Source organism: Antedon mediterranea, chromosome 5, assembly GCF_964355755.1.
Source record: "Antedon mediterranea chromosome 5, ecAntMedi1.1, whole genome shotgun sequence".
NCBI classification, from domain to species: Eukaryota; Metazoa; Echinodermata; class Crinoidea; order Comatulida; family Antedonidae; genus Antedon; species Antedon mediterranea.
Window position 1 is genome coordinate 27,184,708 of NC_092674.1, and position 26,093 is coordinate 27,210,800.

Genomic DNA, 26,093 nt, shown 5'->3' on the forward strand with positions numbered 1-26,093 from the left:
ATGATTATGTTGCAACGGCGTTTATATAGCTATAAAAGAACAAAGCAAATGATAATGTTTGTAGTATGCAGAAGGTGTTGTTTCCTGTGACTTGATTTCCTTAGAGGCATCATAGTAAGGGTTTTTATGGCCCAGACAGGTGGACAGAAATGGTGAACTTTCATGGTAGTACCTGTGTGCATTGGCATAGGAAATATTACACATACTATAAATATCATATTATTTTAATATAGTATTCATAAAAAGATAAATAATAAAAATATGAAATATTGAATAATGATAATATAAATTATAATGTTTTTTTGGGTTGAAACATCATTTATTCAATAAAGCAAAATATAGAAATACATTAATAATAATTTATAATTTATAAAATACTAATTTCATAAATTTCATAATTTGTGTTTATGTGTTACATTTGATTACCTGTACAGGTTACATTAAGATAGAGCCTATTCAATAAAATTGATTCTATTCAATAACATTTTATACTATTTAAATGGTTATCTCATTTGTAGATTGGTTTTTATGTCAAAAACTAATTTCAGCATATTATAGTATAGTGTATTTCAAAATAATTTATGCAGATCTATTATAAGGAATGGAGTTTGGTAGCTTTATGATAGAAAGAACTAAAATGAACGTGACAAAAAGCATTCCATAAGGGAGTTATCAAATAAATATTTTATATTAAAATATTCCAAATACCTCAAGTATTAAAATAGGAAATATTTAATATTCTTATGGATTTCTATCTAAGTCTCTAGCTTAAGCTGAGTGCCTGTTGACTTAAAACAGTTGTAAACGGAAGCGTAAAAATGCAGTGCATCTAAAACATTTTCGGTTGATCAATAAGTAATATTAAATTTTGAAATTATTCAATAAAACCATAATTAAAAGATTAAAATATTTCATTCCTTAAAAGAACATATTCATTTTGTTTAGTATAATTATTGTTTCTATATTTTTTGCCTTAACAAATTATATTGAATTATTGGTTATCCGCACTTGGCGGATAACCCCTTGTTATTGTCAGGATCTTTTTTTTTTTTTTTTTTTTTTTTTTTTTTTTTTTTTTTTTTTTTCTATGTTATTCTTCTTTCTTTCCCAAAATTTTGTGTCACGTGTATCTCAAATTCTGATCAACATTACATTGTATAACTTTGTCAGAAGATTTACCTCTATCTGTAGAAGTGCAGGACAGCTCGTTTTTTTTCTTTAGGGTCGCGCAGCGTAAGCTATGCGCGATTTTATGAATTTCGCGTATTTAACATAGACTAAAAAGCAAAAGTCATTTTGTAATGACACTTGGTGAACATTTAAGTCATATCAAGGGCAAACTTTCTATGGATTAAAAATGGCATGTTTGACATAAAGTTACGCGCGCACGCGCGTTTAAAATTTCAAATTGCAAAAAATTCATTTCTAATCAACTTTCTACGCGTTTCAGGTCATTTTGAGCATTTCAAAAATTCCCACGCGTGCGCATATTTTTTACGCGCGCGTGCGCACGTAGCGCAAAAACATCTTTTTTTTGCTTGATTTTTGTTTTTTCAGCCTTTTCTAGTACATTTACCAATTTTCAATCAATTTCGACTTAAAATCACGTCATACGAGCACGTAGAATTGAACAATTTGCGCGCGTTTTTGATGAAAAAGTTAAAAAATTTGTGAAAATTATGCCTTTTTTTGAACAGTCATAGATTCTAAACTCCGAGGTGAAAATATTTAAAATTTCAGATTCTGGAAGTAGATGAGTTGTTTTTCTCGAATCATGCATTGATATGACTAACCAGACATTGTGACGTCATCGTATGGCCACCCGAATATAAAATATAGGATTTTTTTCTCTTTCGTCATAGCTCGTCAATTTAATAGAGCGCATCTCTACTTATCCTTATTCCATTTCACTCAATTTTTTTATATTGTCTAGATCAATCAATTACCTTTCGCATGATCTACCATTTTAAAAATTGTGATGACGTTATCATGTTCAAATGCGTCAATAACTTTGGTCACTTATTTTCACCTATTCTGCACTGTATGTAGTACGTATACAGTATATAGTGTTATACCGTTTATACTTAGACGCGACGCAACATAGAGAGCGCACTAACATTTTTCAATGCCATAATCGTTTTATTTTTTTGCGCGCACTATTCTAACGTATGACGTGCACGTGGCTTTTGCACTGCGGATAACCTAACTCGTCCGTAGTGACGAGTTCAAATCTAGTATTTATTTCTTTCTTTCCACACTTCTCTCCCATTTTTTGTGGGCAGCGTATCTCTAATTCTAGCAAACAGAAGATTGTATAACTTTGTCAAAAGATTGCCCTATATCTGTAGATGTGCAAGAAACTTTTTTTTTCAAATTTCGAGTCGCGCAGCGTAAGTTACGCGCGATTTTATGAATTTCAATTATTGATCATAGATTAATAACCAAAAGTCATTTTGTATTGAAACTTGGTGAAAATTTAAGTCATATACAGCGCAAAGTTTCTGTAGATTAAAAATGGCAGGTTGTGCAAAAAGTTAGGCGCGCACGCGCGTTTAAAATTTCAAATTGCGAAAAATCAATTTCTAATCAACTTTCTACGCGTTTCAGGTCATTTTGAGAATTTCAAAAATTCCCACCAGCGCGCATTTTTTTACGCGCGCGTGCGCACGTAGCGCAAAAACATATTTTTTTTGCTTGACTTTTGTTTTTTCAGCCTTTTCTAGTAAATTTACCAATTTTCAATGGATTTTGACTTAAAATCACGTCATACGAGCACGTAGAATTGAACAATTTGCGCGCGTTTTTGATGAAAAAGCTCAAAAATTCGTGAAAATTATGCCTTTTTTTAAAAAGTCATAGATTCTAAACTACGTGGTGAACTTTTTTTAAATTACATATTGTGGAAGTAGATGAGTTGTAGATATCGAATCATGCATCAATATAGCTAACTGGACATTGTGACGTCATCGTATGGCCACTCAAATATAAAATATAGGATTTTTTTCTCTTTCGTATAGCTCATCACATTTAATAGAGCGTATCTCCACTTATCCGTATTCCATTGCCCTCCATTTCTTTATATTGTCTAAGTCAATCAATTATCTTTCGCATGATTTATTAGTTTAAAAATTGTGATGACGTCATCATGTCCAAAAGCGTCAATAACTTTGGTCACTTATTTTCACCTATTCTGCACTGTATGTAGTACGTATAGAGTATAATATAGTGTATACCGTATATACTTAGACATGACGCAAAATAGAGAGAAAACTGAAATTGTTTCAATGGCATCATCGTTTATCTGCGCGCAATATTCTAACGTACGACGTGCACGTGGCTTTTGCGCTGCGGATAACCTAACTCGTCCGTAGTGACGAGTTCAAATCTAGTTTATTATTTCATTTTTAAAAATCATAATTAATTGATATGTATTTAATGAATATTCTTCTTGTAATAATAGGAATGGGCGATAATAGGAATGGGCGATAATTGTAATAATTGTTATTTTAACATGATTCAGACATACAGCTTTCGATAACAGTAATAAAACAGACATTAGGTGGCAACTTCTCACTTTACAATAATTCGCTCGTCAATATTACAACAATAAACCGAAAAGTGATATTGACGAGTCCGACAAAGGACGCCGTATCCAAAGAATGAACCGCGATTTCTGGATCACTTGTAAAATTAAATACACCATCATCATTTATTCAATAACTAGCAGTGTTATTGGGACAATGGCGGAATATGTATTTAAAAGCCGATGTTTGTGTCATTGTAGAGCCTTATCATGTTATTTACAGTGTATAGTTTTATCTCTGAGTACTAGGCTAATATTGCACTTTGCTCAGACATTTAATCTATGATAATTGATATCAATATACTAAGTTTATAGTGTAAATGCTACTGTACACTTTATTAAATCTATAAATAATAATATGCTACTCAAAGCAAAATGGGAAAATAAATACCAAATACTTAAAATTTTTCTATTTGTGGTCATTGTGGAGTCAAGTTACGCACTAAAAAAAAAAAAAAACTATAATTGGGATCATAAACAATGTTTCATTATTCATTAATTGATGTAAATATTAAAAGATTTTATAGAGCCGTGAATAGGCAATTGTTTAACAGTTTTTGTTGTAATTGATTGTCAAAGTAAAGAGGCTTAATATTAGATTAATGTAGCAGAAAAATAATAAATACTGTAACAACATCTATTCAATATTGTACAGTACTAATTAAACAGATGTAGTTTTTAATCTGTTCTTAAGACATAACTTTTACTGTTTAATACCCAAACAAATCGCAGCTGCGATAATCTTGCGAGGTGTTGTAACAATTCACGTGAAATGATTAAGCTGTAACACTCGCGTGGCATGGCAGACAATTCTTTAAAACTCAACGCACACTAAGAATAGAAATTCTCTTCTTGGGAGATTTTGAAAGAAAACTTCCAGAAGTTTGTTTTGGGGTTGAAAAGAAGCGTGTGATTTTATAATTTTGAGCCTGGATGGGCACGGCAGCAACACCTGGTACAGTAGGTTAGGTGGGTAAGGCTTGCAATTACCTGTGAACACCTTTATAGGTAATACAGCAGCTGGTGTCTAAAGTTTGTAAATAACCAATTATGAACTTGTTAAATAAGAACGTTCACATGGGAAGTTACTTATTAATGCACTCACACAGTAGACTTACTGTAGGCCTAAAACATTTACAAATTACTTTGCTAAATTACTACTGTATTACACATGCATTTAGAATCACAAGAAACAACATAGCGCAACAAAACAGCCACAAGAATATACAAAAAGTAAACCAAATCTACAGTAAAGGCCTTGGTGCAGTATTAAACTTCATTATCAAAGTTGTGACAAAAACTTAAGTATTTAAAATAAGATACAGGAAGACAAATTTAATTCACTTGGAATTAGAGTACAAATGGATGAAATAAAACTGTACAATACTGGTGCAAAACAATGTTTATTGTCCCTATACGAATGTGCTTTACTGTACCAGGTCTGTAGTAATTATGTTATTACTAACTATGTACATTATGAAATACGAAACATCTGTAGATGCTGTCTCAATTACTGATTTTAAGTCACAAGAAAAATATTATTCTTTGTCATACAAAAATAGTGAGAATCAAAACAAAAATACACAATTGTCTAATAAAGTAAAGGGGATCAAATTACAGAATATACAATGGTTTCTACTCCAGTTTTTCTAGGACAAATTTTATAAAAGGATAATCAATAATGTGTTATTTCTACGGATAGTTAGAAGAATGTATCTATCATTCCACATCATTGGGTACGAATACGCTAAATGCTTCTGACTACAACGCTCCCAGCTAATGCGAGAAATTTAGGTCTTTCTTTGTTGTTTTACACATACAGTATTCCTTGTACAGTACTTTTCAGACTTATATTATATTCAATTTGTACAATGCATTTTGCTCTAGGGAATGACAAATGCGATGGTGAATTTTACCAAAATTCTTACTAAAACAAATTGTAGGGAAAGCTTCATATTTTTTCTGTAATTTAAAAATGTTTATTTATTCATTTATTAGTATTTCTAAAATTATTCTTCATACTCTTGTATTGTACAGTATTTGATGAACTTTGTTGAATAATTGTAATTTGTGGTTCAATGTACTGTAGAATTTTTTACATTTTTTTAGTGAATATTAATGTACAGAGTTTAAATACATATTGTATTACAACACTATACAACCACTAACTAAATTATATGAGTTCATATTCAACAACTCCATAAACTTCCAATGAAAAGCACAATTTTTAGACCTCTCACGCAATGTACTGATAACAATGATTATAGCTAATTGTCTAAAATTGATTAAATCTTTTAATAGGGCTATAAAATACAAAAATATTTTAGAGTTTTATTTACAGGGTTAAAAGAAACACAATTTATAGGAGAGCAGACAAAACCTAAAGACTGAACTATGATGAATAACCTTTGAGAGATAATATAAGAAAACTTTTGAAAGATCATGTATAGTGTTTAAACCTTTTTGGTTCGCCAAACCTTATTCAATTTAAAATTAAATTCAAATATAGAATCAGAGATATTTGTAAAACCTATTACTTTAACATAAACCTAAATATTAATGTATACCTGCTAAAAAAGATAAAAGTAATGTTCAAATAATAACAAAGTCACATAAAGTTTGATAGTGTAGACCGAGCTTAGGATATTTAATTATTATATTATAATAATTATATTTTAATACATTACTTAAACTACTAACATGAATGAAGAGACTCACCTGAGTGTTTCTTGTGCGGGGTTCAGTTCCGTCAACATCCACAGCATATACAGTCAAAGTGTAAATACCATTCCCATCCTCATGATCCAATGGTGCTGCCGTACGAATAATACCACTCAAATTAGAAATCTCAAAGTCTCTTTCGCGAGCAGTAGTTGCTGCAGTCACTTCCGTGATAAAGTACTGTATGTTAGCAGATCTAGCGTCTAAGTACATTGCAGTCACTGTTAAAACGACTGTTGAATCCACCGCATTCTCTGCGATGTCAGAAGCATAAGAGTTTGATGCGAAAACTGGACCAGAGTTATCATTATCTCCAATAAAGATGGTTAATAAAGTTTGATTAATTAGGGGGCTAGTACCATTATCTTTAGCTGTAACCAAAAGTACATATTTCTGGGTTGAAAGGTCAAGACTGTGCTGTAGAGTAATAACACCAGATGCTGAATCAACAATAAAGTAACCATTGGCGCTAATTGCGTATGACACCACACCATTCAAGCCCTCGTCTTTGTCATCAGCAACGATAGTTGTGACGGTAGAGCCCACAGATGCCATTTCAGAAATCATGGCAGCATTTTGCGATAAGAACTCTGGATGGTTGTCATTAACATCAGTGACAATGATTGTAACATTCTTTGTTGCTGAACGTCTGTTGGTTACTGGCTGTGCTTGATCTGTAGCTTGAACTGTGACCTGGAACAAACCATTGTGCCCTAAAAGCGCTTCTCGGTCTATCACTCCAGCTGTATATAGCATACCACTTGTTTCGTGTATCCCAAAGCTGTTTCCTTCTGGATTTTGCCCGACAACTGAATATAAAACATCCCCATTAATACCAGAATCTGGGTCAGTAGCAGTAACAGGTAATAATTCAGTATTAATGTCCACATTTTCGGCAACAGAATATACGATAGCATTTGACGCAAATACAGGTGGGTTGTCATTATCATCTCGTACGTGGACAGTCAAAGTTATGGTATTTTCATTGGGAGATGACCCGCCATCATTAGCAGTAATGTTCAATTTGTAAACTGATTGTGTTTCAAAGTCTAACTTTTTTAATAAAATGACACCACCAAAACTTGGTTCTATAGTAAAAATATTGTAATGATTTCCACTTGTGATTTGGTAAGTAATAATGCTGTTTATTCCAATATCAATATCGGTAGCCATTACAGAAATGATAGTCTGACCAATTGGAAAACTTTCAACGACTTCAACTTCTAGCATAGATGTTGTAAAAATTGGACTGTTATCATTGCCGTCCAAGACAGATATAATGACTTTTGCTGACGCACTTTTTGAAGGAGAGGCTGCGTCATGGGCTTCAACTGCTAAAGTATAATCTTCTGTAGTTTCACGATCTAATCCACCATTTAAAATAATCTGACCTGAAACGTGGTTAATAGAGAAGATTTTCTGATCGTTTCCCGAGATGATCGTGTACGTGAGATATGAATTATCAGCATAGTCGGCATCAGAAGCACTAATTCGAACCACTGATGTACCGTTTGGTTCCGACTCTGAAATTGACACCTCGTAAGTTGACAGAGAAAACACAGGAGCGTTATCATTGATGTCAACAATGTTTACAATTACAGATGTTTGATCCTGTAGTGGAAGTTCTCCAGCATCAGTAGCAATGATGTCAAAGGTGATCTGGTTGCTCTTGGTTCTTTCAAAGAAAGTCTCACGATCAAACATCACCTTACTAATGATTACTCCGTCAACTGGATTAAGTTCAAACTCTGTTTGGTTACTCATGAAACTGTAGGTGATGTCACCATTAAGTCCAATATCACGATCTTCTGAGTTCACCTGCCCAACAAAATGTCCGACTGGCACATTTTCCTCAAGAAAAAACGAATAAGTTGTATTGTCAAACAAAGGTCTATTATCATTTTCATCAAGAATTTGGACAGTCAGAGTGGCTTCACTGCTTTTCTGAGGAACACCACCGTCAAATGCATAAATAGTAAGGCTGTATCTTTCTGTCTGTTCTCTATCCAGATATGATTTCACATACACAGTACCATCAGGGAAAATTCCAAACTTATCATCAATATTACCATCTGAAATCACATATGTAATTTGTCCATTCTCTCCTTCATCCCCATCAGTAGCTGATATGGATATAAACCTTGTATTAACTGGTATAGATTCGGAGATTGAATGTCCAAATAAGGAGGTTGGGAAAACGGGAGCATGGTTGTTAACATCACGAATAGAAATACTGACATTGAGGCTTGAAGATAGATGTGGTGTGCCAAAGTCAGTTGCAAGTATTTGTATAAGAAATTCTGTAGTTTCAGAATTCTGTAAGGTCTTTCGAAGAGTTACAAGTCCAGTGTCCGAATCAATGGCAAATGTTGAGTATGGATTTCGTACAAGTTCGTAAGCAATTAACGCATTCGGTCCCACATCAGCATCTACAGCTTGTGCTTGATATACCTCATGACCTACATCCCAGTTTTCAACAACATTGGCGGAGTCAGTAAGACGAGGAAATACAGGTGGATTGTCATTTAAATCAAGTATTGTGATATTCACAGTTGTTCGACCAATCATCGGTCCGCCATTAGCAAATACAGAAAGCTCATAAAACGATTGTGTTTCTCGGTCAATATCTTTCATGTTGTAAATTTCACCAGATTCCTCATTAATCTCAAAGACTCCATTTGGGTCACCAGAGAAAATTGTATAAGTGATATCAGTATTAAGATCTTGTGATGTTGCTTGTACAGTTCCAATAGAGGAACCAATAGCTACGTTCTCAAATCTTACAAAGTTGTAATCTGCTGGACTAAAAATTGGTGGACTATCTCTCTCATCAACAACAGAAATTTGTACGATTGCTGGATTATCAGTAAGTCTATTTCCATCATCGGATGCTGTAACTGTTAATCTATAAGATGACTTCATTTCTCTGTCAAGTGGTTCAGTGGTTGTAATCCAACCTGTAGTAGGGTGGATTTCAAACTTGCCATTTGAATCACTTTCAGTTATAGTATACTGAATTTGTTCATTTTCATCAGAATCAGAAGCTGTAACTTGAACAACAGAAGTGCCAGCCGGTTTATTTTCCAAAATATCTGCAAAGTAGTTTTCAGGATAAAATACTGGGTTGTTATCATTTTCATCTTCAACATCGACAATTACAATTGCCATTGATGATAAAGATGGACTACCATGATCTTCTGCAATAACCTCTAGTTGGTATTGGTCTACAATTTCACGATCAAGGCTGGTCGCAGTAGAGATAGACCCAGTGTCAGAATCAACATGAAAAATTCCTGGGAAGCGCCTCAAAGTTTCTTGTGAAAATGAATAAGTTACCATACCTTTCTCACCTTCATCATTATCAGTTGCCAAAATGCTGATCAGCTGATAATTTGTGTTAGAGTTCTCTGGTACAGAAGCATTATAGATGTTTTCAGTAAATGTTGGAACTTCATCATTTTCATCAAAGATTGTTATAGTTAGTAGAACACTAGTTGTGAAAACAACAATACCTTGATCTGAAGCTGATACATTTAGAGTAACTTCACTTGTAGTTTCACGGTCTATTATCTTTTTCGTAACGATCAAACCAGAGTCCTGATCAATTTTGAACCAGTCAAGTTCATTACCGCCAATTATAGCGTACATGATGTCTGCGTTGTTACCGGAATCTTCGTCAGTAGCTGTGACACTTTGAACAAAGCTTCCAATTTTAACACTTTCACTGAGATTGGCTGAATAAAATGGATTCTGAAACTCTGGCGGATGGTCATTCTGATCTTCTACAATGATAGTCAAACTAACAACAGAGGTACGTGGTGGAGACGCAAAATCAAACGCATAGAAGGTGATATTGTATCGTGCATTTTGTTCTCTGTCAATTGGTCCACTTACAGCCAGTTTGAAAATCGACAAAGCCTCACTTAGTGACAACACTGTCAGTTTAAAATGGCCAAGTTCGTTTCCAGATTGAATTGACAAGCTAGCTGTTCCATCAATAAAACCAGTATCATCATCAGTAACAGTTGCAATAGTAACAATTTTTCCAACCGCTTCTCCTTCCTCAACTGTTAAGTAGTCTTGCCCTTCCACAGGAAAGCTAAAGCCCACATGGGGTGCATGGTTATTCTGATCGAGCACTTGTATACTGACATACGCACGTCCAACTAACTGTGGAGTACCATTATCCTGAGCTTCTACTGTCAAAGTATACGAAGAACCATCATAGTTTACCTCTTCTAACAAACTTATAACCCCTGTGTGTTGATGAATCGTAAATGTTCCGTCAGAATTTTTTAAGGAGTATGTGATTGCAGCGTTAGATCCAATATCAGCATCCGTGGCAAGAACTTGACTAACAACTGTACCAACAGATGCTGATTCATTTATTCTTACAGAGTAATCACTATTTTCAAATACTGGTGTATTATCGTTGGCATCACGAATGGTAATATTTAGCAGCATATATCCATACCTAGTTGGGATTCCTCCATCCTGTGCAGAAATATTGAGTTGGTAAGAATCCTGCATCTCTCGATCTAATTCGTTAATAAGTTTTAAATATAGAAATGTCATATCACCATCTGGATTTGCTGTGATTACTAATCCAAAAACACTGATACCATTACCGCCAACGATCTCATAATTTGATGTGACGTCGTTCTCGTTTTTATCAAGGTCTGTTGCCGTATCTAAAATGATTTGTGTTCCAACACTCGCAGATTCCGTGAATGAAATATCAACAACATTTTGTGGAAATTTTGGCTCATTGTCGTTAATATCTAATACGGTTATTCTTACTTCAATTGGATAAGGTGGTGAACTTGATAGTACGACTAAATTAAAAACATCAGATGATAAAATGTCTCTATCTATCACAGTACTTGTACTTATAGTACCTGATCCACTGTCTATTTCAAAATATGGAGATGGTTCACTAAACGAATAGGTAAAGCCATCTTTTGTTGGTATTGTACCAATTTCAGTTCTAGCAGGCAATCCTTCCAAAACGGTAAACGTTGCATAATCGGATGCCCGTGGATCTATTTCTTGTGTAAAAACAAACGCAAACAGTAAATATAAAATACAAAATTGAGGCCTCCAATGAGGCGAACAAGTCCACAAAGTCTTCATCGTTGCTGTAGAAAGCTTAAACAAACAAGTTCCTCTTGCCATTCTTAATATAGATAGTTAGTCTAGTACATTAGCTTCCAAAAGGTAGCCGCCAAACGTAGGCCGAAACTTTGGGTCAATAATCAAAAGCGTTGCTTCATCGCCCAAACCATCGCTATTATGTCAACACAAACCTTTCATGACTACCGACTACAGGACCGCTGACGAATGCCTAGCTGAAAAAAATACAGCAAACATACTATATAATTCCAAAAATTAGTACTGCATCTGAATATGTATCCATTAGTTTATCTTAATCAAATGCACTTTTTTATTTGTAGCTGGGTTGATTAATAATAAATCCTAACGTAAGTGTACCGGTTAGCAAATGCTTGTTGTCGTCTGCTCAACTTGTTAGTCAATACTAAAACAACACACCGGTGAAGTACTACAGGCCCAAGCGACTCAAACGACTTGCACCGAATAAGCACGCTTCATTGGTGGAGGGGGCGGAGCTTAGATGACGACACATGATGATTAACATATTCCATTGAAATCCCGTTTGTATTGTACAGAATAAAATGTAAAGCCTCAAATTGATGATTTTTTTTATAAAAGCATATAAAATAGTAACTAAGTATTGAACCATCAAGTTTAAGAGCAGAGTATTTTTAAACTAAGCTTAGAGGGCGCAGTACTAACATAGGGCAAGCAGCAGAGAATAAATAAAAAAATAACTATCTTTGTTTTTTTTATTTATTTATTTTATTTTATTAATTTTAGCAATTAAAACAATACATAGACTTTGAGTGTGCCAAGGAGTGGCAAAAGAGGTCGAAGGATCACTGTCGCCATAAGGCGTGCCACACCAGCACTCAAAGCATACAATAAAACATAAAACAATGTAAACTAGATTTAATTCGTCACTATGACGAATTATAGGTTATATGCATTGATAATTAAAATAAAGATAATTTATTTTTAAAAGATATTTTGATTCATTTATTTTCTCAGATTCTTTAAATAATATATAATATATGATAGGACCTTGCTAACGCGAATACAATAGCCGGTATCACAATCCGATCAAAGATCCCTCTGCGTATAATGTCATAAACCACATTTGCTGTTACATAATAATAAAGACATAAGTTATTTTTTATCTAGATTTCATTATAAATCATGTGTATAATATATACACTAAGAAATAAATTTGAACAAACAATACGGATAATAAAAAAAAAAATTTATTTCGTTTCCCAAGGTGAGACTCGATCTCGGTACCTTGAGTGCCATAGACACGAGCACACACCACCGAGCCATACACAACTGACTAAAAATTGTAGAAAAATTCCTCCGTGTATTTACTATGCAGTAACCACTTTGGTGCAGATAGATTATTACATACCGCAATGAATTATAATTTTTTACTATGATGACATCTCTAAAAATGTACAAAAATGATGCACTGTCAAACTATATACTTTTAACTTTAATATATGAACTTTTGAAGGAAGAAAGTTAATGTTAAGTTTGTTATTTTGGCCTAAGAAAATGTCATAATTTGTTTGATTGTCGAAATGAATTTTTTTAAATTTAATATGCAATTAATTATGGCTTAATCAACTTTTGTTCCCTTAGCTTAATAATAAATCATACATAAGATACATACACTTCAAGAAAATTAAATAAAAAATATGTGTTCCCGAGCATTCTGACGATCTATATTAATTTTAAAATTTAGCATATTTTCACCATTTTGTTAACTTACACGTGCGTAGCCTGTCACTTTTGACGTGCTCGTATAAGGCAATTACGCGTTGAAAAGTGAATAAAATATGATGATATTATTAAAGAAAGGTTGTACAACCGAAATCGGACAAAAAGAGTGCGCATTAACGTATAACGCGCAGTGCGCGTGCAAAAATCTGCGCACTCATGGCAATTTTTTAAACGCTTAAAATTGCCTGAAACGTACTCTAATTTCATCGAAAATAAATTTTGACAATTTTGAACATTTTAAGCGCGCGTACGCAAGCGTTATATGCGCTACGCACGTAATTGTATTGCCATATGATGAAATATGACCTGAAATTTATGAGTACCAAATTTTGTTTAATTGTGATTCATGCTTGTGAAGATATGATTACAAACGTGATTTCGTAAAATCGCGCGTAGACCGCGTAATTTTTGATTACGCATCGTGAAAATATAACCACATCGATTCCTGGCCATAAGGAATATACTCTGAAAAATTGACTTAGATAGATGAAACTGATATCAAGATAATTCACGGACAAAATAGTGCTAAGGAAAGAATAAATAAACTAGATTTTAATTCGTCACTATGACGAATTATAGGTTATATGCATTGATTTAAATAAAGATAATTGATTTTTAAAAGATATATTGATTGATTGATTTTCTCAGAATCTTTAATTATTTATAATATATGATAGGACCTTGCTAACGCGAACACCATAGCCGGTATCACAATCCGATCAAAGATCCATATGCGTATAATGTCATAAACCACATTTGTTGTTACATAATAATAAAGACATAAGTTAATTTTTATCTAGATTTCATTATAAATCATGTGTATAATCTATACACTAAGAAATAAATTTGAACAAACAATACGGATAATAAAAAAAAATCTTATTTCGTTTCCCAAGGTGAGACTCGATCTCGGTACCTTGAATGCCATAGACACGAGCACAGACCACCGAGCCGTACACAACTGACTAAAGGTTGTAGAAAAATTCCTTCGTGTATTTACTATGCAGTAACCACTTTGATGCAAATAGATTATTACATACCGAAATGAATTATAATTTTTTACTATGATGACATCTTTAAAATGTATACAAATGATGCACTGTCAAACTACATACTTTTAACTTTAATATATGAATTTTTGAAGGAAGAAAGTTAATGTTAAGTTTGTTATTTTGGCCTAAGAAAATGTCATAATTTGTTTGATTGTCGAAATTATTTTTTTTTAATTTAATATGCAATTAATGATGACTTAATCAACTTTTGTTCTCTTTATTTGATAATAAATCATACATATGATACATACACTTCAAGAAAATGAAATAAAAAATAGGTGTTCCCCTGCATTCTGACGATATATATTAATTTTAAAATTTAGCATATTTTCACCATTTTGTTAACTTATACGTGCGTAGCCAGTCACTTTTGACGTGCTCGTATAACGCAATTTCGAGTTGAAACCTGAATCAAATATGATGATATTATTAAAGAAAGATTGTAAAACAGAAATCGGGCAAAAAGAGTGCGCATTAACGTTTAACGCGCAGTGCGCGTGCAAAAATCTGCGCACTCATGGCATTTTTTTAAACGCTTAAAATTGCCTGAAACGTACTCTAATTTCATCGAAAATAAATTTTGACAATTTTGAACATTTTAAGCGCGCGTACGCAAGCGTTATATGCGCTACGCACGTAATTTTATTGCCATATGATGAAATATGACCTGAAATTTATGAGTACCAAATTTTGTTTAATTGTGATTCATGCTTGTGAAGATATGATTACAAACGTGATTTCGTAAAATCGCGCGTAGACCGCGTAATTTTTGATTACGCATCGTGAAAATATAACCACATCGATTCCTGGCCATGAGGAATATACTCTGAAAACTTGACTTAGCTAGATTAAACTGATGCCAAGATAATGCACGGACAAAATAGTGCTAAGGAAAGAATAAATAAACTAGATTTAATTCGTCACTATGACGAATTATAGGTTATATGCATTGATTTAAATAAAGATAATTGATTTTTAAAAGATATATTGATTGATTGATTTTCTCAGAATCTTTAATTATTTATAATATATGATAGGACCTTGCTAACGCGAACACCATAGCCGGTATCACAATCCGATCAAAGATCCCTCTGCGTATAATGTCATAAACCGCATTTGTTGTTACATAATAAAAAAGACATAAAGTAACTTTTTATCTAGATTTCATTATAAATCATGTGTATAATCTATACACTAAGAAATAAATTTGAACAATACGGATAATAAAAAAAAAATCTTATTTCGTTTCCCAAGGTGAGACTCGAACTCGGTACCTTGAATGCCATTGACACGAGCACAGACCATCGAGCCATACACAACTGAATAAAACTTGGAGAAAAATTCCTCCGTGTATTTACTATGCAGTAACCACTTTGTTGCAGATAGATTATTACATACCGCAATGAATTATAATGTTTTACTATGATGACATCTTTAAAAATTTAAAAAAATGATGCACTGTCAAACTATATACTTTTAACTTTAATATATGAACTTCTTAAGGAAGAAAGTTAACGTTAAGTTTGTTATTTTGGCCTAAGAAAATGTTATAATTTGTTTGATTGTCGAAATTAATTTTGTTAAATTTAATATGCCATTAATGATGACTTAATCAACTTTTGTTCTTCTAATTTCATAATAAATCATACATATGATACATACACTTCAAGAAAATTAAATAAAAAATAGGTGTTCCCGAGCATTCTAACGATATATTTTAATTTTAAAATTTAGCATATTTTCACCATTTTGTTAACTTACACGTGCGTAGCCCGTCACTTTTGACGTGCTCGTATAACGCTGTTTCGCGTTGAAAAGTGAATAAAATATGATGATATTATTAAAGAAAGGTTATACAACAGTAATCAGACACAAACAGTGCGCATTAACGTTTGACGCGCAGTGCGCGTGCAAAAATCTGCGCACTCATGGCAATTTTTTAAACGCTTAAAATTGCCTGAAACGTACTCTAATTTCATCGAAAATAAATTCTGACAATTTTCAACATTTTAAGCGCGCGTACGCATGCGTTATATGCGCTACGCACGTAATTGTATTGCCATATGATGAAATATGACCTGAAATTTATGAGTACCAAATTTTGTTTAAAAGTGATTCATGTTTGTGAAGATATGATTACAAACGTGATATCGTTAAATCGCGCGTAGACCGCGTAATTTTTGATTGCGCACCGTGAAAACATAACCACATCGATTCCTGGCCATAAGGAATATACTCTGAAAAATTGACTTAGATAGATAAAACCGATGCCAAGATAATTGACGGACAAATAGTGCTAAGGAAAGAATAAATAAATAAATAAATAAATAAATAAATAAATAAATAAATAAATAAAGATTCTGACAGAATCAAGAGGTTATATGCATATCATGCATATAACCTAATAAGTAATATACTATGATTATATACATTAAAGAGGCATAGTGTTTTTAAAGTGGTCCATTAACATGTTTTTAAATTGTACCCAACTTCTAACTTTAAAATCTACTCTTAAAATCTATAGCTACTGTTTTTACAAAATGTCATTTTATCTGATTTTTATTTTCGAAACTTACCATGCGTGTTAGGCTACCACGGTACTTACTGTTAGCTAATTTATTTTTATGATAAAACGTCCATATTTTAAAGCAAACACTAATTAAAACTTTTAAAAACCCCCACAAAATCGCCTACGCCATTGAAATAATTAGAGAACCAAGATGAGAATTGGAATTGTTGTGCCATGTACCACGAAAAGTTTGCGCCTGAAAATAATAGAGGGCGCTAAACTATCTAATCAAGTTAGCACGTTTAAGGGCAACTTGACTGAGGACCATATTTTAACAACGTATTAGGGATGTACATATGCTTTCAGAACCATCGCGAAATTAAAGATATCGCCGCACGCGCTCGCCGAAACTAAATTGCTGTGACGTAATTATTTTGCGATGCACCTGCATTTTACGGCGCTGTTGTACGGCGAGCGCGTGCGGCGATATCCTTAATCTCGCGATTGTTCTGAAATCATATGTACATCCCTAATACGTTGTAAAAATATGGTCCTCGGTCAAGTTGTCCTTTAAACAACTTACCTACTAGTCAATATTAATTGTGCAATATATTAAATAAAATACTTTTAACTCGCACCCTTGGAAAATAACTCAATATAACAAATTCAATAATTCAATATAGGTGTATACGCGGACGCCTTTTAAGTCTAAAACGTATCCAACATTCGCTCTTATACAACAAATTATAAAATCTATACCAGTTATTAGCACAGATGATTAAGCGTAAAAAGGCGAAATAATTATCACATTGATTTTACCAAACTTAATCTATATTAAATAATGATATTTAATCCTTCTGGCATTCCTTTTAATATAAAATACATGTAATTTTATTTCTAATCGGAGGCGTAGGCCTACTTACTACATTTTCAATTTGAATGTAATTTTTGTATGCTTACAAACAATTGCAATAAATTACTATTTATTCTGTATAATTTGATTACAATATTAATTTATTTTTTTCAATTTTTCTTCTCATTTTGCATAAGGCGATCACAAGAGATAATAAGATCAAAAGAAAAATTTGGGCAGAGGTGGAGAGTGGAGGGTTACTCGAGTTTGTCTCGTGTTAAAGTGTGTGAATGATATTAATATCTTTATTAGTGTTAGTTCAGTCAAGGAGAAAAATCTATAAATAATATACATGTTCGAATCAATGTGTTATAGATCCAATGCAGCCTTGTATAAATATTCATCGACTATTCTTAGCAACCGACGAAAGTCAAATATTTAGGCCTAACAGACGAATGTTCATTTGTATTCAAACCTGCAGTCGTACAACTCTCTTCTTCAACTATTTTAAAAGGTGATATTGATGCTTAGGTGGTATTTGGCCTATAAACTGTAGTTAAACCATCGTCTTGGCTTCTAAAGACAGTTCGTACCAAGAAGGTAAGTAGGCCATGCGATGCCATATTCAATGTAGGCCTATCAAAAATAGGCCTATACTATAATTGTTATTCAAAGTTAAAAAAACATTTATTTGTTCAACAATGGCATTATACAGTATAATATATAGGTATGTAGGCCTACATAAATGAAAACATGGTAATAAGCCATCATTTGGGGTCTTCTCTAGAAGAAATCAAGTTTCTTGTCTCGAGAAAGACCTCAATTTTATTATTCAGTAATACCCGTTTTCGGACACACACAAGAAGGGGAGACTTTAACCTTGAAACGAATGAGGAAGAATATGCTTTTAACCTTTACGGCCAACACCTTAGAAACTCCGATAAGGGGACCTTTTGAGGTGCTGGACGTGTCCCTTTAATAGGGTTCTATTGTATTGTCAAATATAAAAAAAATGATAGTGAATATTAATTTTACGCCATTAGAGTGTATATGGTTACGTCATAGTTCACAAACAGGTTGTTCAATGTTTCAAAGTGATTTTTTTCTTCAGAAATCTTGAAAATGTCATCGGATGAAGAGCTAGAAACGTTCGCTGGAATCAGCATGAACGCACTAAAATGTTCTCTTTGCAACAAACATTTCAATAAACCAAAATTCTTAACCTGTCTTCACACATTTTGTCTAAAATGTCTTAAGAACTGGGTAAAGAAGAATAATGGCGTTCTGGAGTGTCCGACCTGCCACGCTCCACATGACATCCCCGAGGGAGGCATCCAGAAGTTTCCAACCAATGGAGTAATGCGTGGGTTAGTTGATCACATGACTGGGATGCAAAAAACAGAACCTCAGCTTTGTTCGACTTGCCCGAGTGAAGCTACAGATTATTGTACAAATTGTGATTATTTTTACTGTGAAGCGTGCGTTGCGATTCACAAACACGCTAAGAAAACGAACATGCACACTGTGATAACCTTACAGGATTATAAAGACCTTGGGGCGGAGAAACAACTCGCGCATAAAATTCTATTTTGTAAAGAACACAATCAGGTGGATTTGAAGCTTTACTGCGAGAAATGTCAGGTGTCAATTTGTATTGAATGTGCGCATGTTCAGCACAAAAATCAGGAACACGTCATCAAAGATGGCAGTCAAGTGTTTAAAGAGTTCGTCACGAACGCGTCACAGAAGCTCATCGAATCAGAGGCGAAAGAGGCTGAGTTACGACAAACCGAAGACAAATTGAAACTCGTAAAGACATCACTTCTACAGAATAAAGAAAACTGCCACGTCGCCATTCAAGAGCATTTTGGTGCGATACAACGATTGCTCGATGCGCAGAAAGCAGAAAATCTTAAGGAACTCGATGAAATCTTTGATGGAGACATTAACAGAACAAACCATCAATTGAGAGAAGTTGATTCAATCATAATCCAGCTACAATCAACTCGTGAGTTGACACAAAATCTGGTAAAAAGTCCAAATGTAACACTTGCGCTGATGAATGCAAACATGATATCGAGTCAAGTAGGTGTTCTTCTTAAATTCAAAATGGATGTACAACCCGTGGATGATGCGGCATGGAAGTTCTTTCCAGTAAACACGTTTCGAGAGGAACTACAGAGTGGTCATGTTGGAAAAATCAAACACATATCACCAGACTTATCAACAATTGACATAACAAACTCTCGTGTTCTTTCTGGTGAAAATGTATCTTTCACTTTGACAACAAAAGAAACACACGGAGAAAAATGTTATGATAATGCCAATAACATAACGTCAAAGATGACGTCGCCATCAGGGGATGACATCAATCTTGACGTCGTTGATAACGAAAACGGGACTTACGCAATTTCGGGAAGTTCATGCGATGTCCCCGGTGAATGGAAATTAACTGTTTTGATTGGATCACAGATTGTTGGAGGATCGCCTATGAAAGTGAATGTTGTTGAAAGTGGATTTCAAAGTGCTACTTGTTTAAAAGATTATTGCAATCAAGGTGAACTCCACAACATAAATGTAATCGATAAAGCGATTTTTGCTTGTTTCAGCAGGAATAGAAACATTGCAAAACTCAGCAAAAATGGAGTTGAATTAATTGATATGAGATACATTGGAGGATCGAAGGTGCTTAGCTTGTGTGGAGGGAACCCGGGAGAGATTATCTGCGCATGTCACGACATCACCTCGCACGAAGGACGCATTATAGTCTGCGAACACGACGGCACGTTTATCAGAGAATTCAAAGGCATAAAACTTGGACGCGTTCAAGGCATGATGGCAGTTAAGGACAATGAGATATACATTCCCGATAACGATAAAAACTGTGTGTTAAGGGTGTCTTTATCAGGGCAACTTCTTGCAAAGATTCCATCTGGATCTCCTTCTGACGTTTTGAAGTTTCCTAAAGGAGTAGCGGTCACTCAAGACGGTCATTTACTGGTGTGCTCCTACTGGAAGAACCAAGTGGTCATGTTTGATAAATCCGGCGTTTTTATAAAAGTTTTTGTTGATAAGGGTGAGGACACCGACGGTAAGGTTTATTCACCGTATTCGGTAGCTGTTGACGAACAAGACAACGTTGTTATTGGGTCTCTGCACCGGTTACAACTCTTCAGCAAAGACGGAGTCTTCGTCAAACGAATTGATGATGATAAGCATATGTTGTATTGCCCGGGGAGTATAATATGCAAGAAACGTCAGGTTATCGCTGCTGACAAACGAAATGCCAGTATATGTGTGTACAACTACTAAATCAATTGGATAGAACAAATAACAGTGAAATTGTAGTCTAATTAAATAAACGGTTCTATTTTAATAAATGTAATTTCTGTTTAGCGCCACCTACAGGGTCGAGAATAATTCGAGCTTCGTGTAAATTGAGGTTGTGAATGAAACACCTTTTTTCAGATGATTAAAAAAAACGAAAATTAAAATTTACGCATACGTACAAAAAGCTGCATGATTATTATTATTAAGGCCTAAATGGGCTTATCATATTAACAAAATAAAAGTACATAACTAAATTACTAGACTTACTAAAAACTGCACTCTGTTAAATGTCGATAGCCGTTATGCATACTATCCAGGAAGTTGTCTAAAATAACAACTCCCTGTACTATCTATCCACTACAAGTACTGCGGTAGGCATGAATAGTAATCGTCTGAATTCTAATTAAGTTAATTGTTAATTGTTCTATAATTTAGTCACCTGTGCCACAATCACATTGTCTTTAAAGTACGTTTATTGATAATTAAGCTAAAGAATGGATCCATCGAATGGATGTCATTGAAAGCATATAGCCCCGCATATAGCGTGACAATGGAGCTATAAAATAATTGTTTAACTTAATAATGGTTTGACGTTTTTAGAATGCGTGCGAGACGGATAATACGACATTCAAAGACGATTGCTGATACGGCGTCGTCGCATATTCGCTGATCAACTGTTACGAAAAAAAAAGTTTGATTTGTTATGTTTGGTGTTTCAAAACTTAAACACATTCTAGTTCTCCAAGAGTCAGTTTGCCTGTCTCAAGTCGTCCTCCTGTATCACCAAGACGTATCGCACTCAGTGGTAGATACCGCTTATCCATGACGTAGCCTTCGTCTACTCTTACCACGTTATCGTTACTGTCACAGTTACAAGCCAACGATCTATCAGCACAGGAACCTATAAAATATATTTTTTTTTTATATAATCAGTTATATAATATATATAATATATATAATATTAAATAAATTGCTTAATAAATAAAACATGTGTATGCCTGTAATTTGAGTTCTGTCCCCACTGTACGTGTATTAGGAATATTTCGATTTCCGACGATCGACGACGACCTAACAAGACTAGTCAATTGCTTTGGTCTCGGTCGTCGTCTGGACTTAAGCTTGGTTCCTACTAGCAACGCAACGTAACGCAACCTACGCAACGGAAGAAAATGCTCTTCTAATAATTTTGTTTGCCTCCGCCTACGTGAAATCAAACCTGCGATATTTGCAGCACTGTTGCGTCGTTGGTTCCCACTTGTGGTTACGCAATACAGCAATTTGCGTAAATACGTCGTTGCGTTGCGTTTTAATGGGAACCACGCATTAGCAGCCACCAAAACTGTGTCGAGGTGGGAATCAAGGAAATACGTCCTAATTTCTCCACACACACTATGACGTACTGTGTCCGTGACACACCGCAATTATCATACAGAACTCATCATTTTTTGTGTTCGCACGACAGGTATATTCAATGAAGAGCAATGCGTTTGTACTTTATAAACAATGAAGGGGAATATGGTACTTTTTTTTTATCTTTTATGGGTCTCTCCCATCTTTATTCATTCAATCTTTAATGTATACAAAATTCATTATTATATAATATAATAAAATAATATCATAGAAGAGGTTGTTAATATAGACAGCACACAAACAATCTTTTTATAGTACTGTATATAAATATTGCACATCCATTAAAGTAAACTTCATAATATTATACCTTATGGATATTGTTTCAAAAAGAACATTCAATTTTTTATTTATACAATTTTTCAGGTAAGTAATACGTTTCATTATTTCTATACATAATTGTTGTTTATAGCATTGATAATATGTATATTCTTATATTTTTTTCATTTATAAAGAGATGATGAAGTGAGGCATATTTCCATTTATTTAGTTGTTTTAATACATTAGCTTTGTATATGCTTAGCAAACCAATTGAAAACACATGATCTACATATGTATTTCCAGTGCCAGTTATATTTTTGAAATTTGCCTCGATATTGAATTTAGTTATTGTATGCTCATTTATGTAAAGCCACAAATAATTTGCTTCTGCACATTCAAAAAATAAATGTGCATCATCTTCAACACAGTCGCATTGTAGACATTTGTTTGTGTTTACAATTTTCCATATACATAACCTCTTTCTAGTTGGCATAATTCTATGTAGTAACTTAAAGTTAATTTGTTTGAGCTTGTTTTCCTTAATTAATTTTATTTTACGCTCCCAGGTTAATTTCCAATCAATTGTAGTATTAAAATACAACTGCCATTTTATTTGACATTTTGGTTCTATCCCTTTTTTCTAATAAAACAGTTATATATTTGCTTACTTGTTATTTTACATAATTTAGTAGCAGGCTGAACCTTGTCCTGTATTGTATTTTCATTTTTTGACTAATAATAACGTCTTTCCATTCTTGTGGAATGGCTTGTAGTAATGTGTGAAATTCTGCTATCCAATTTGATTTTGAAATTAGAATTCCAAGTAACATATTCGAATTAATGAATCTATTACCAAAAACAATATCTTTTATTTTTCTAATACCGGATCTGATCCAGTTTCTATACAGTAGTGATAGGCTATTATAACTTATAAATTTATTTCCCCAAATGTTTTGTTCTAATATTTCATCATAGCCTGATGGCCATTTTAATACAATTTCATTAAATTTAGTTAATGCATTTAATACATCTAGATAAAAACTAGGTACACCTTTACAAGATTTTATATTATAGTGAGACATATTTTCAAGGACATCTAGAGGTCCGATATTATTTAAATACATAGTCGGTAAGTATTTCCACTTTGAAGGTTCGTCGTTAAAGAGACGTTTAGCCTATGATATTTGGGAATATGGTACTTACCCTCTACACCACATGCGCACATGCTGGAGTTGATTGGAGCTCCCGCCCAATTATACATAGGTTGATTATCTCGACTCACCAACCAGCCATATGGAATGTTATAACGCCGATTGCGTATCATAAGTACAGAACTTTTACATTCGTACTAATTAAAATATAAGAAAAAACATTTAAACGTATTAGTAGAGTTATTTAAGCTCTGTCTACACTATCAAAGTTTATGTGACAAAAAAATATGAAGTGCCCATATATTGACATGATTATGTCGTATCACGACCTTATTTGGGCATGTTGTCACTACCATATTTTGTCACATCACACGTTTTTGTCAAACTAGTTTGATCGTGTAGACAGAGCTTAAGACGGTGCGCTTTTTCTACCAACAAGATGATAATTGATAAAACTCGTCAGTAGGCCTATATTTCATTTTTATGTTTTTTTCTACGGTTCCGTTTTTGCCGATTTCTGTGACCGATCATACGTATGTTCTGTATGTGTTGTGTGTACTGATGTGATATGACGCTCATCGCAGCAGTCACAGACGCAAGATGTTAGATAATAATATTATAGGCCTTCTCTGCCAGAAAAACAAAGTGTATGATATGATATATAATGTATTACAATTTAAACAATACAAACTTACCCCTACATACTGTCTACATGAGCGCGAGTTCATTACCAGCTTTTTCAGTTGAGTTGAGGTCAGTTGGTAGTCTGGACGGAATTCGAATTCACCAGCCTTGTCACGATTTCGAACACGTACTGGTCTTTTTCTTACATGATGAACGATTGTCAATCCTTACATAAAAAATAGTTACTAATACCCATCAATCGATCAATCAATCAATCGATAATTTAGTCAATCAATCAGTTATAGCCAGTCAATCAGTAATCAATCAATCAGTTAATCAAACAATTAATCAATCAATCAGTTATAACCAGTCAATTAATCAGTAATCAATCAACCAATCACTTAAATAATCAATCAATCGATCATTTAGTTAATTAATCAATCAATCAGTTATAGCCAATAAGTAATCAATCAATCAGTTAATCAATCAATTAATCAATTATTTATAGCCAGTCAATTAATCAGTAATCAATCAATCAATCAATACTCAATCAATTAATCTACGCGATAAACGGGTGGTTAACAAAACAACCAACCTATATCTGTTTCTGTTGTCATGTCACACTTGACTGTGAACGGCTCTACACCACCAGGACCGTCAGGATCAATGCCGTAGAAGTTATCTTCCGTTAATCCAGCCTTCTTGATTTCATTGCAGGACGGTAGGTACTGCTGTGTTGCGACTGTTGTGGCAAGGGGAGGTTGCGGAACTGTTGTCTTTGGCTCAGGATCTGGGGTATCAGGTAAAGGAACAGGGGGTGCTGGCGTTTCCGGTATACGTTCAAGTGCTTCATATAGTTCTGAAAAAGATAGTAAGAACAATAAGAAGGAGGCCAGAGCCTAACGCAATTCTTATGCTATAATAAAGGTCTCCAGTAAGTTTATAGTCTTATTTGACTTAAGTTGTACTTATGTGAGCTTTTAAGTGAGACCTAAAACTCCTTATAAATACTCCACTCTCCTTAAAACAATTACGAGAACCTTGTTTTAAAATCTTACCATCGATTTGTACTTGTATAGGCTGCATTGACCTGTAGCTAGCCTGCTGCCTATTGTTTAACGTCTGCCTTGATGTACTTCGTCCGCTATCTATCGATCTATCGATTTTTGTTTTAAGTTCATTTTCCATTTCCGTCAGCATTCTGTTCTGTATGTTTAACACACTACTAAGTTTGTCTTGTAGGGCAGACAGGTCTCCGGCTACAAAAACTACCATCGCCCCCACATAAATCCAAATCGTCAGATACATGTTGCTGAAGCTCGGGCTAGGCCGTCAACAACAACAACAGTCGTAAGGCCAAGAGCAGTAGCTTAAACTATGACAGGATTTCCAATGAACAACCCCAAGTGTACGTGAAGCGTCTGATATATCCGGAGTATATCATTCCTATTGTCTATTTAGGCGGTTTACTTCCCTGCTAAGAAATAGCAGACAAGAATCGTAGAAATAATTATAAAATGTCACCGTACACAGCATGTCACACATCACTGTAAATGTCACGCCATATTTTGTTGCTCTCATCTCGGTAGGAAATAATGTTCGTTGATTGAACAAATAATTTGAGAAAAAACTATTTTGCACCCGACATTTTTTGTGAAAACGAAAATAATAACCAGTTTTATTGGTTCAGCTTTAAAGAATTTCTTAA

The 26,093-nt window shown here is 33.9% G+C and overlaps 3 protein-coding genes across 3 annotated transcripts in view; 1 reads left to right on the forward strand and 2 right to left on the reverse strand.

Annotated features, from left to right (window-relative positions):
* The window catches only part of LOC140050167 (protocadherin Fat 4-like), a 71,957-nt gene extending 60,135 nt beyond the window's left edge, over positions 1 to 11,822 (reverse strand). Inside the window, exon 1 of the mRNA XM_072095238.1 lies at positions 6,302 to 11,822. Coding sequence (XP_071951339.1) covers positions 6,302 to 11,479 — 5,178 coding nt within the window. The 5' untranslated portion in view covers positions 11,480 to 11,822. The remainder of the gene's footprint in view (positions 1 to 6,301) is intronic.
* Positions 11,823 to 18,734: 6,912 nt separating this feature from the next.
* On the forward strand, positions 18,735 to 20,924 carry LOC140049878 (E3 ubiquitin-protein ligase TRIM45-like). The gene has a single exon (XM_072094830.1). The coding sequence runs from the start codon at positions 18,735 to 18,737 to the stop codon at positions 20,922 to 20,924; it is 2,190 nt and encodes a 729-aa protein (XP_071950931.1).
* A 36-nt stretch (positions 20,925 to 20,960) lies between these two features.
* Positions 20,961 to 25,881, reverse strand: LOC140050168 (neurexin-4-like). The gene is made up of 5 exons (XM_072095239.1): positions 25,444 to 25,881; positions 24,981 to 25,244; positions 24,457 to 24,611; positions 23,814 to 23,958; positions 20,961 to 21,843 (listed from the first exon to the last, which is right to left on the reverse strand). Exons 1-5 carry the CDS (start codon positions 25,691 to 25,693, stop codon positions 21,665 to 21,667), a joined length of 993 nt encoding a protein of 330 aa, XP_071951340.1. The 5' UTR covers positions 25,694 to 25,881; the 3' UTR covers positions 20,961 to 21,664.
* Positions 25,882 to 26,093: the final 212 nt, after the last annotated feature.